The sequence below is a fragment of the Megascapheus bottae genome, chromosome 2 (assembly GCF_031878675.1).
Source record: "Megascapheus bottae isolate mThoBot1 chromosome 2, mThoBot2.hap1, whole genome shotgun sequence".
NCBI lineage: Eukaryota > Metazoa > Chordata > Mammalia > Rodentia > Geomyidae > Megascapheus > Megascapheus bottae.
Genome location: NC_143510.1, coordinates 17,351,758 through 17,364,278, shown reverse-complemented (window position 1 = coordinate 17,364,278; position 12,521 = coordinate 17,351,758). Strand labels below are relative to the sequence as shown.

Below are 12,521 nucleotides of genomic sequence, written 5' to 3'. Positions count from 1 at the left end.
GAAGGGTATAGATAAACTGTTTTTAAATAGTACCTTTGGTGAAGGAGGTCTATTTTCATCATCAGAAAATGAAAAAGTAGGAATCTCTCTTTTTCTCATTTGTTTGTCCGGGGGCAGTGAAGTGGACATCTCACTTTGGGTGGGAGAAGAGGAGCATGACTTTTTTTCTGACATTTCTGACTCTTCCTGTAGTTCATCCTGCTGCTCAGATGTACTTCCCTCACTTAAAGAATCTTCATCCCCCTCATCTGCATCATCCTCATCTTCACCCCCACTTCCCTACAGGAAAAGGAGAAAAGGGTTATTGAAATTCAGACCAGCTGCTAGGCCATCGTCTTTTTAAATCAGCTAGAGATCTGTATCAGAAACATCTCCAAGTATTATGTGTTCACACTGTACAGTAGTGATTGCATGTCTTCTACACATAAAAGGTGCATGTGGATCTCATACCTGGGGTGAACCCACTGGGGTATTATCAACAGATGCAGAACGTTTCTTCTTATGAGCAAAAACATTTTTCCGCCTCTTTCTCCTCTTATTGGCTTTTTTCAGGGCACAAGCTAAGTTACTATGCCCACCAGGTGGCCTTCCAATTCTTTTATTTTTCTTCCTTCCATAATAGTGTGCTAAATGTGGATAACAAAGAAAAAAAAAGTTGTTTCATTACTATATATCTTAAACCTGCATGATTCTATTAGCCTAGCAGAAAATAAGTATACTGTACTTGATTGAGGTTTTGATTTCATACAGTGAAACAAGCAGAGAAGTATACAATTTAATTAGTACTAACAAATGCACAAACCTGAGTGGCTCCCTCCCTCCATCAAGATTAGAGAATATCTCCATCAATTCACTCCCTTCCCAGCCCTTCCTCTTTCAGAGCATCCACTAGTCTATCTTCCATCATAGATTAGATTTGCCTTAATGGTACACTAGGAAGGGAGGGTGGTAAGCAAGGAAGGAAGGAATGAAGGAAGAAAGAACAGAAAGGAGGGAAAGAGAGAGAAGAGGAAAAGAGGAAGGGAGGGTGGGAAGAAAAGGCAAGAGAAAAGGAATAGGCAAAGGGAAAGGGAGCATTGGATTATATATTACAGTCAGTAACAAACATTAAACCCCCTCCCTCCCTCCCTCCTTTCCTTCCTTCCTTTCCAGTCCTGGGACTTGAACTCAGAGCCTGGTACTGTCCCTTAGCTTCTTTGCTTTTAAGGCTAGCACTCTACCACTTGAGCCACAGTGCCACTTCCAGCTTCTGAGTAGATTATTGGAGATAAGATTTTCATGGACTTTTCTGACTGCCTAGTCAAACTGTAATACTTAGATCTCAACCTCCTGAGTAGCTAGGAGTACAGGCATGAGCCAGTGAAACCCAGCTTCATGATTTTCTTTTTATGTGTGTCCCAGTACCAGAGCTTGAACTCAGGGCCTTGCAATCTCATTTGGCTTTTTGCACTCTACCATTTGAGCCACACTTTCACTTGCTGCTTGTGGCTGGTTACTTGGGGATGAGTCTCTTAGGTTCCGAGCCAAGATTACAGGCAAGAGCCATCTGTGCTCCACTTTGACAAAATTTTCTGCAAAAACAGACTGGACATAGTTAATGGCATATGTCTATAATCCCAGTTACTGAGGAGGTAGAGATCGGGATAATCATGGTCTGAGGCAAGCCTGCACAAAAAGCAAGACCCCATCTCAACCAGCAATCCAGGCATGGTAGTATGTACCTGTAATTCTAGCTAATTGAAAGCTTAGGCAGGAGGGCTGTGGTCCAAAACCAGCCTCTGGGTAAAATGTGAGACTATCCAAATATAAAAAGTAAAGACATATAGGTATGGCTCAAGTGGTAGTGCTTACCAAGCAAGTGCAAAGACCTGAGCTCAAAATCTCAGTACCGAAAAAAAATTATCTAATATGTAAATTTATTAGCTATCACTCATCTAGGCTAATTTCAACTATATCACCATGAAAAATGGGGCAATTGATTAAGAGCTAAATAGAAAATATAGTTTATCAAAGTATATATATATATATATATATATATATATATATATATATATATATATATGTAATTTGGGCCTTTGGAGGATTTGAAATTTTAGCGTTCCTTTTTATATGAATTTCTCTTTCTTTTGTGGAAGTTTGGTAGGGATCATATAGGATGAAATTTCCAACTTGGAGCCTCAAGGGATTATCACCTAAAGCCAAAATTCTGATCCTTTACATCTTTATAGAAAGTTTTATATTTCTGCTTCATATGAATGTCTAAAAAGAAATCTCTAGGATATGAACTAGAGTTAACACATTTGAAAAATATGACTTACTGTATTTGGTCTTGGTAAGTACAGAGCAGTTCTCAGAACATGTATCCAGAACCATTCGAGGACCAAAGAGGTTAGGACAGCATTCCAGTTTGATACAGGTTTGCCGGCAGAACTCAGTCACCCTGTCGGCTGTTTTTACTATCTCAACAGTAGCTCGATAACTCTTCCCTTTATATCTGCCATTGGAAGACATAGACGTCAAATTCATTGAGCCAGTGATTACCCAGACAAAACACAAAGATAGGGCCTGGAGCATGGCCTAGTGGTAGAGTGCGTAGCATGCATGAAGACCAGGGTTCAATTCCTCCATACCATGTACATAGAAAAAGCTGGAAGTGATACTGTGGCTCAAGTGGTAGAGCTCTAGCCTTGGGAAAGACTAAGGACAGTGCTGAAGCCCTGAGTTCAAGCAAAAAAACAAACAAACCCACAAAAATATTACAACATATGGAAAGTATTTTATTTATTCATTCATACATACAACCCTGTGTTCAATGAGTGACAGATGCTACTACCAGATCATTCCTACATACATACATACATATATATACATACATACATATTTAAATACATACATACATTAATACATATATATTGTAGTTTGAACTCAGGGTCTTGAACTTGATCTACACCTCCAGCCCTTAAAAATAATTTTTTTTTTTTGCCAGTCCTGAGGCTTGAACTCAGGGCCTGAGCATTGTCCTTGGGCTTTTTCCTCAAGTCTAGCATTCTACCACTTGAGCCATAGCACCACTTCTGGCTTTTCTATGTATGTGGTACCAAGGAATCGAACCCAGGTCTTCATGCATGCTAGGTAAGCATTCTACCACTAGACCAAACACCTAGCCCCTAAAAATATTTTTTTTGCTTCTTAGAATATTCTGTGCCCTAAGCTGGGCACCAGTAGATCACATTCTAGCCTTGAGAGAAAAAGCCAAGTTAGATGACCAACCTGAGTTCAAGTCCCAGTACCTGCATGTTGATACATGCAAGCATGTATACATGTGTATGCATGCACGCACATACACACAAATTGTGTCCATAGTTATGACAATAAGTTTTATATTTTGTACTTAAATCTGGTTAAACTATAACAATTAAAAATGGAATTATTTAAATTAGCAAACTAAAATCCCTACTTTGTTTCTTGGTGAGTTTTTTTTTTTAATTACTGTCCTTTAAGTAATTGCACAAAAGAGTTTCAACTCAGCAAGTCAGATAAAATAGAGTACAATGCATCTGGGTCAGTGTCACCCACCCATCTTCCCAATCCCATCCACACCCTCAAGTTATGTGATTCCATTTTCACATATATATTTAATATAATGGCTGTATTTGTCCATCCTTTCTCTCCATTCACTTGCCCTCTTCCCTTTTACCCTACATTTTGTTAAATTGTTAGTTGTTCAGAGTTTTCAATCTTCTATTGTAGTGCTGAGGATTGAACATGGGGCCTGCACAAGCCTGGGAAGCATACCTTGAGCCCCAAATTCATCACTGAAAGTTTTCAAATGTAATTTCACTACTATAAAAATAAAAGTGGGGTCAGGAGTTTGGCCTAGTGGTAGAGTGCTTGCCTAGCATGCACAAAGACCCAGGTTCCATTCCTCAGTACCACATACATAGAAAAAACCAGAAGTGGGGTAGCTCAAGTGACAGAGAACTAGCCCTGAGCAAAATGTGTCCAAGTATAGTGCCCAGGCCCTGAGTTCAAGCCCCAGGACTGGTACACGCATGTACACACACACACACACACACACACACACACACACACACACACACACACACACACACACACACACACACACACACACAGTGGCTTTTTATCCTTTACTCTGGTAGTGGTCTTTGGAGTATCTGTCATTCCAGGACAGTATAACCTGGCATCTATCCATAAAAAAGATCAGATTGGAAAATAATTTGAGGAGTAATTTTTATGTCTCTTAAAGCTAATTTAAAAATTATTCTAGGTCAGCCATAGCTCATGCTTATAACTCTAGCTACACAGCCAGTTGAGATCTGAGGATCACAGTTCAAAGCCAGCCTAAGAAGGAAAATGCTTATCTCCAATTAATCACCAAAAAACTGGAAGGGGTGGGGACTGTGGCCTAGTGGTAAAGTGCTTGCCTAGCATGCATGAAGCCCTGGGTTTGATTTCTCAGTGCCACATACACAGAAAAATCCAGAAGTGGTGCTGTGGCTCAAGTGGTAGAGCTCTAGCCTTGAGAAAGCACAAGGACTGAGCTCAGGCTCTGAGTTCAAGCCTCAGGATGGGCAAATAAATAAATAAGTAAATAAATACATAAATAAATATATAGATAGCTGGAAGTAGAACTGTGGATCAAGTAGTAGGGAACTGGCCTTGAACATACAAGCCCAAGGATAGTACCCAGGCCCTGAATTCAAGATCCAGAACAAGCAAAAAAAAAAGTTCTACCACTTTTATGCCTTTTGAAGTCCTATTTCTTATTTGTTTGTTTATTGATGGTACTGGGATTTTAACTCAGGGTTTCCTCATTCCTAGGTAACCACTTGTGCCATATCTATATCCCTTCTTTCTTTAGTTGATTTTTCAGATAGGGCCCTGCTTTTGCCCAGGCTGGCCTCAAACCATGATTCTCCTGATCTTTGCTTCCCAAATGCTGGGATTAGAGGTAGGAGCCATTGTGCCTGGCCCTATATTTCTTGTATACCATAAGTATATGGATGAATGACAGAATGTAAATTGAAAAAAAAATTAGCCTAATCCTTTACCACAACATAAATGTTCTGATATTATCGCAGAATCAATTCTATTACTTGCAAAAGACAAGCAAGAGTAAAGGGCAAAGGAATCTACTCACTTGGCTTTTAAGACTTCTCCACATCCATGCCACACAGAATCTTTGTCCAGCTGAAGCTCCCGGAGGACACGACTCGGTTTATAGGCTGCATTGATAAGTAACGTGAGGACCTGAGTTCGATTTTAAAATAAAAACACAGGTTGGGAAAAGACCATTAGAATCATGGCACTCTTTCGTTAAGGTCATTTTGGGGGACTATAATCATATTAGTAAAGAAATGTTAACACAATAACACCAAAAAATATGGAAGGTCTTCAAAGTTGCAAATAAACAGTAATGTGATCCTCTTAAATATTTAAAATATTTGGCCAAGATAAATTAGGCACCATAAATTTCAAAATAATACATATTTCCAAATGCTTTCCCAGCCAGGATGTATACAGAAAATTGTACTTGGTTCAGTGGAGACAGCTGAACCTTGTTGAAGCTATAGAAGTCTGGTCCAGTACCTCTGGCAGGCATTATACCCTAAATCTCACACCATCAGAATTAGAAAGGTGAATTCACAGCACATATTGAGACCATAATTGGTGTATCATTTTCATTGTTTGGTGTTATCAAACTAGACAGTAGTTCTATGATTTGGTTGTAATTTGAGTATGTCCCTCAAAACTCCATCTGTCAGAAAATTTGTTCCCAGAGTGGGAGATATAGGGCATGATGGGACTTTCAAGAGAGAGGTATCTGCTGAGATGTCCTTAGGTCAACTGTAAGCATGCCCTTGGAAGTGATTGTGGAACACGAGTCTCTCTTGCTTCTGTTTAGTAATATCATCTCTTTTTCATAGATGCTTCTGTACAATAATAATATGACACAATCACAAGAAGATCCTCACCAGAGACCAAATGCGGCAGACCACCTTACCCGATCTTGAACTTTCAGATTCCAAAAACAATGAGCTAAATAAACCTCTTTACTTCATATCAGCTTGCCTTAGATATTTCACTATACCATCAAAAATCAGACTCATACAGATGTACATATAGGACAAGATAGTATATAAAAGATCTGGTACTATTCATATTTTCAGGCATCCATAGAGGTTTTAGAAAGCATCTCCCATGGATAAGTGAGTACCCTACATGACAAAAGCTAGTAATGTTTGATAAAAACCTGTTAACTGTTCTATCTATAGAAGACTACTGTGAAATTCTAAGTTCTTGTGCTTTAGGTCAGAACCTTACCTCTCTAAGAACCAGAACACAATTTCCAGGTCCTACACATTGAGGCAGCTCAGCAATTCTTCCTTTGTTAAGATATGGCCCTGAGAAGCAACGATGGTTGAAGTATATCTTTGGACAGCAATATTTTCCATTGATCATAACTAGGAATTTAAGAAAAACAAATATTCAGAACCATCATTCTCTACCCCATGTTTCCAAAGCTGAATTACTGGAGGAGAGGGATGTGCTTTTATGATGCTCAGAATCAAATCCAGGGCCTATGCATGTTAAGCAAATACTGAGCCCTGAAATTATACATTTTAAAGCTTAGCATGCTTTGAGAATACTCTTGAGATAACCTTACACTACATTACAGAGCTTATCGTTCTGTTGAAATCAAACAAATACCCTGAATTACATACTAATTCTGGGGTGAATACAACAATGTTCCAAACTAAAGGGTAATTAGAAGCTCTTCTCTTCTTTGTAGCAAAATAAAAATGTTTTATTGCCTGAATTTTTCTATATTTAATAGCTGAAATGTCAGTTATTATGAGGATTAAAAAACAACAACAACACACTAAAGATGTATTCAGGACTTGGAGTGTGGCCTAGCAGAAAAGTGCTTACCTAACATGTATGAAGCCCTGGGTTCAGTTTCTCAGTACCACACAAATAGAAAAAGCTTGCCTAGGACTGGCAAAAAAAAAGAAAAAGCTTGAAGTGGTGCTGTGGCTCAAGTGGTAGAGCACTAGCCTTGAGAAAACTCAAGGACAGTGCTTAGGCCCTGAGTTCAAGCCCCAGGAATGGTAAAAAAAAAAAAATGTATTCATTCAAAAAAGTAACTGACAAAGGGTTTTAAGGTCTATGTACACCCATAGGGCACAAAAGAACTTAGACATGTGGTACACTTTTTAGCCCATTAACGAAAGAGAGGGATAGGGAGAGGGAGAGGGGTTGGAGAGAGAGGGATTGGGAGAGGGAGGGAGAGAGTTCTTAAAACATCAGAGTTGCCACCTTTTAAGATAGGGTTTAGGAGCCAAATTGTAGTTCTGGAAAATATTCAACAGTTGTCCCCATAAACATTCTGGAATAGATGACTCAACAGATGGTTTTTAAAGAACTAGAAAAGAAATCATTGGGAATCCTGAGTTCATGAACCAGATCTTCTACTTTATCGACAGAAGTTTAGGGCTCTAGAATATTGTTGTAGTGACTCTAGAGTTAATCAACATATAATTCAGGATATTAGAGCAGAAAGAAGATGTGTACATGCTGCACATCATGAACAGAATCCTTATATTCTCTCTTTAATTAAAAAAAATTCAGGTTTACACTAAGGACATAGATAAAAAGTATATGTACAAGGCTCTGGTTTCAATCCAAATGCCAGAAAAAAGGGACAAGATATATAAACAAACAAAAGAAGCTAACAAAAAAGAACGTAGTAGTTCCCCTTGGTGGGTGGAAGTAGGAGGATCCCAAGTTTAAGACTGGATAATCAAACTAATAAAAATAAACAAGGAAGTAGTAGGTAAGAGAGAAAAAAGTTCATGTTTTGAGAACATAACTGAGCTCCATCTCTGACTTCTACTTATAAGCTACTGGGAATACACTTATTCCTTGTTTCTCTTCTAGGCATTTACTAAATACCACCTCAATGCCCAATCTTTGCTGCAACATCCATAACGAAGACACTACAAATTAATTACACAGTAAGCAAAAGGGCAGGTAAGAATACTTAACCTCCAAAGATAAACCTTGTCTCATTTATGAGTCTCATTTATCAGGAACAAATCACAAATCCAGTACTTTATTTTTTAATTGTATAATTAATATATGAAATACATTATAAAAAAGGGGTTAAAAAGAATAAACCATATATCTCAAAGCTCCTAGTTTAAAAAAAGCACTAGCTGGGCACCAGTGGCTCATGCCAAATCTTAGCTACTCAGGAAGCTGAGATCTAAGAATTGTGGTTCAAAGCTAGCCCAGGCAGTGAAGTCTTATCTCCAATAAAGATGAATTACTCAGAAAAAGCTGGAAGTGGCACTGTGGCTACTCAAGTGGTAGAGCACTAGACTTGAGCAAAAGAAGTCCAGGGACAGAGCACAGGCCCACAGTTCAAGCCTCAACACTAGGGGAAAAAAATAGCACTATCTAGAAAGCCTCTTTATTCTAAAGTAAATGGTGCTAAACTTGACTTTTGGAGCCCTGGGCACACATGCAATGGTCAGTAAGGAACTGTGTGAATTAGAAATGCGTAGAAATATCCATATTGAGATGTTATAAAAGTAAATATATGTAACACAAAATTGTTATATGAATCAAGCATATCTAATGAAGATGTGAAGATGTCACATTCAATAAATTAATGTATTCTTTAAGTTATTTTCAAAATAGTCCACTAAAAGCAACTGGGGGTGGTCTTCCATGAGATCAGAAATGCTTATACCTGAGTCTGTGGAGTTCAGCTCCTGACTCTTCAGGCCTTCATGGACAGTCCTTGAGGATAGGACTCTGGGTAAAGTAAACAAAGCGAATTAGTGACATCATCTCTGAGACAAGAAAAGTGTGGGAGTTAAGTTTCCTTCAAATGTAAGAACAAAGCAAATGTGTCAGGTTGTGAAATCTAAAATGAAAAACCCTTCCTTTATCATACATTTTTAAAACAGCAATTGCCTTTTAAATCTGGTAGAAAGATAAAATGAGCCAAAAGACAGCCTATCAACAGTACAAAAATATCACATGTTCAGGTGGTGTTTTTATTCATGTGTATAAGAAATTATAAAATTATGACTCTAAGATTAAAATTTCTTGTGTGGGGCCGGGAGTTTGGCCTAGTGGTAGAGTGCTTGCCTAGCATGCACAAAGACCGGGTTCGATTCCTGGGTACCACATACATAGAAAAAAGCCGGAAGTGGTGCTGAGGCTCAAGTGGTAGAATGCTAACCTTGAGAAAGTCCAAGGGCAATGCTCAAGCCCTGAACCCAAGCCCAGGACTGGCAAAAATTAATTAATTAATTAATTAATTAACAAATTTCTTGTGTGATTTTTTTTGTTATTGGTTTTGCTTTATTTTACAGTGATACTGGAATTTGAAGGCAGGATCTTCAGTTTGTCAGACAGGCACTTATCACTTTTGAGTCTTATCTCCAGACCCTATTTATTTACTTATTTATTTATTGTACTGGAGCTTGAATTCAGGGTTAGCACACATGCATGAATGAGTACACACACACACGTACACATATAATGTATCTGAAAAAGTAACTAAAGTAAAAAGGGGTGGAGGGCTGAAATGATAAGAGTGCTTGCTTTCTAGGCATGAGACTGAGTTCAAACACCAAAAGTGTCACAAAAAAAATGTAAAAATAAATAAAGTGAAATGTATTTTTTCTGGCCTCCAGAATATAGAAAAATACATTTCTGTGGTTTAAGTCACCAAGTACAGTACTTTGTTATGGTAGTTAAATCCAACTAATATTGATTTAAATAACCAATGTTTTAAAACATATATATATATACATACACACAAAACCTTTTCCCCCTGCTGGTCCTTAGAGCCTGGAGCATTTGTGCTCGAGGCTAGTGTTCTACCACTTGAGCCACAGCTTCCCTTTGGGCTTTTTGATGGTTATGTCAATTAGAGATAAAAGTCCCATGGACTTTATTGCCTTGGATGGTTTTGAACTGTGATCCTCAGATCTCAGCCTCCCAAATAGCAAGGATTAGAGGCATGAGCCAATAGTGCTCAGCTGAAACTTGTGTTTTTAAGACTTGCAGGTAGCTCCACCAATTCACTGCTTCTTAACAGCTGTATATGAGAGTACGGTACAAAGAGTTTCTAGGTCTGGGCCGGGAGTTTGGCCTAGTGGTAGAGTGCTTGCCTAGCATGCACGAAGACCCGGGTTCAATTCCTCGGTACCCCACATACATAGCAAAAAGCTGGAAGTGGTGCTGAGGCTTAAGTGGTAGAGTTCTAGCCTTGAGAAAAGTCCAAGGACAGTGCTCAAGCCCTGAGCCCAAGCCTAGGACTGGCAAAAAAAAAAAAGAGTTTCTAGGTCAGCACAAAGCCACTCTTCAAAGTGTGTCTTTTCTTCTCTTTTTTATTTACTTTATTTATTTTTTACTGTTTTGCCAGTCCTGGGCTTAGACTCAGGGCTTGACCACTGTCTTTAGGTTTTTCTAAAGGCTAGAGCTCTACCACTTGAGCCACAGCACCACTTCTGGCTTCTTTCTGTGTATGTGGTACTGAGGAATCGAACATGGGTCTTCGTGCATGTTAGGCAAGCACTCTTACCATTGGGCCAAACTCCCGGCCCCCTCTTTTTAATTTTTTTTTTTTTTTGTGCTGGTACTAGGGCTAGAAATCAGGGCTTGGGCATTGTCCTTTGCTTTTTCACTCAAGGTTGGTGCTTGAGCCACAGCTCTACCTCTGGCTTTCTGGTGTTACCTGGAGATAAGAGTCTCATGAATTCCTGCTTGTGTTGACTTTGAACTGTAATAATAATCAGATCGCAGCCTCCTGAATATCTGTAATTATAGCTGTGAGTTACTTGTGACTAGTAAAGTGTGTTTCCTTTTAAGAGTTGTCTTTTCCATCAAGATATCCTTAATATGATTATCATTAATTGAATAATTCCCAATATATAATTTTTTCTCTTGTCTCACAAGTTCTAGGGGACTCATTTCCTTTCTTTTATTCAAATGACTTCAGGATGTGAGTGCCAAAGAAAACTCGATTTGGGGAACATTCTGAGAATGCATTTTGCCCTTAGGTCTATAATGCAATTTTAGAAATTCATACACTATAAGGAGAAGTATAGAAACTATCACATTTTAATGAAAAGACCATGTTTATATTTGGGAAAATAAAATACAAAAAACTATACTCTCTGAAAGCTATTTTCTTTTCCTTGTTCATTCTCACTTTCAAACTTCAACAGTTCAGATATTCTATTTTATTACTTACTGTTTTTCTGGTTGAACCACTGCAATTTTCCTTTGCTTATGTACTGTTAAAAGAGAAAAAATGCCAAAGAAAAAACTTTTAACTGCAGAAAAATAATATATGTAATAAGCTTCTATCAGCGTATTTAATACCTAATTCTATCTATGCATAACTGGAAAGTACTATATATTAGGATTCATTTTTTTTTGTTTTGTTTTGTTTTTGCCAATCCTGAGCTTGAGCTCAGGGCCTGAGCACTGTCCTTGGGCTTTCCCAACGCTAGAGCTCTACCACTTAAGCCACAACACCATTTCTGGCTTTTTTTTTACGTATGTGATACTGAGTAATTGAACCGGGGTCTTCATGCATGCTAGGCAAGCATTCTATCGCTAGACCAAACTCCTAACCCTATCTTAGGGTTTTATGTGTCTGAATATCTAAACTAACTGGGTAGGGGTCTTTATACAAAAAGCAAATATATTGTTTCCAGGGTTCTCTGGGTTCTCTGAGTATATTCTAAACCAAGCTAAGTATCCAAAAGAAAAACTGACTTGACCAGAGTGCTAAAACTATTCAATTGAGGAGGCAATTTCAATATGGGGTGCTAGGAAAACATCATATATAAAAACTAACTCAGAACCTGAGTTCAAGCGCCAGGACTGGCAAAAACAAACAAATAAAAAAAAAACTGCCAAAAAAGCTGGGCACTGGTGGCTCATACCTGCAATCCTAGCTATTCGGGAGGCTGAGATTTGAGGATCCAGGTTCAATAACCAGTCCGGACACGAAAAGTCCGCGAGACTCTATCTCCAATTAAACACCAGAAAACCAGAAGTGGTTCTGTGCCTCAAGTGGTAGAGCACTATTCTTGCACTGAAGAGCTCAGACACAGTGCCCAGGCCCCAGAGTTCAAGCCCCACAACTGATCAAAAAATGAAAAAATAAAAAAAATTTTCAAAAGAGGTAAACAATCATATTTTTTCCACAGAAGGTAAGTATCATGGTTAATAAAATATATGAAAATATGCTTAACACCACTAATCATTTGGGAAATATAAATCAAACCCGTAAAATGAGACCATTTCCTATGGCTACCCAGACAGACATATAAGTAGAAATAACTGCTGGGTGTATACCAACTGAAGCTTCATAGCTACTGGTATCGATATAACTTTATTGGTATGATGAAACATACTACTCTGGAAAAGAGCAAACACAGCACTGCCAAGACCTCACAATTCCA

The 12,521-nt window shown here is 38.4% G+C and overlaps 1 protein-coding gene across 7 annotated transcripts in view; it reads right to left on the bottom strand.

The window, feature by feature from the left end:
- Sfmbt1 (Scm like with four mbt domains 1) overlaps positions 1-12,521 on the bottom strand; it is a 100,486-nt gene that overhangs the window by 5,689 nt on the left and 82,276 nt on the right. For all 7 annotated transcript variants that reach the window (XM_090321060.1, XM_090321052.1, XM_090321096.1 and 4 more), the window contains 7 exons: positions 11,300-11,342; positions 8,780-8,844; positions 6,346-6,485; positions 5,162-5,271; positions 2,319-2,494; positions 451-626; positions 34-279 (listed from right to left, as the gene is read on the bottom strand). In XM_090321060.1, the coding sequence (XP_090177186.1) occupies positions 34-279; positions 451-626; positions 2,319-2,494; positions 5,162-5,271; positions 6,346-6,485; positions 8,780-8,844; positions 11,300-11,342 (956 nt within the window). The remainder of the gene's footprint in view (positions 1-33; positions 280-450; positions 627-2,318; positions 2,495-5,161; positions 5,272-6,345; positions 6,486-8,779; positions 8,845-11,299; positions 11,343-12,521) is intronic.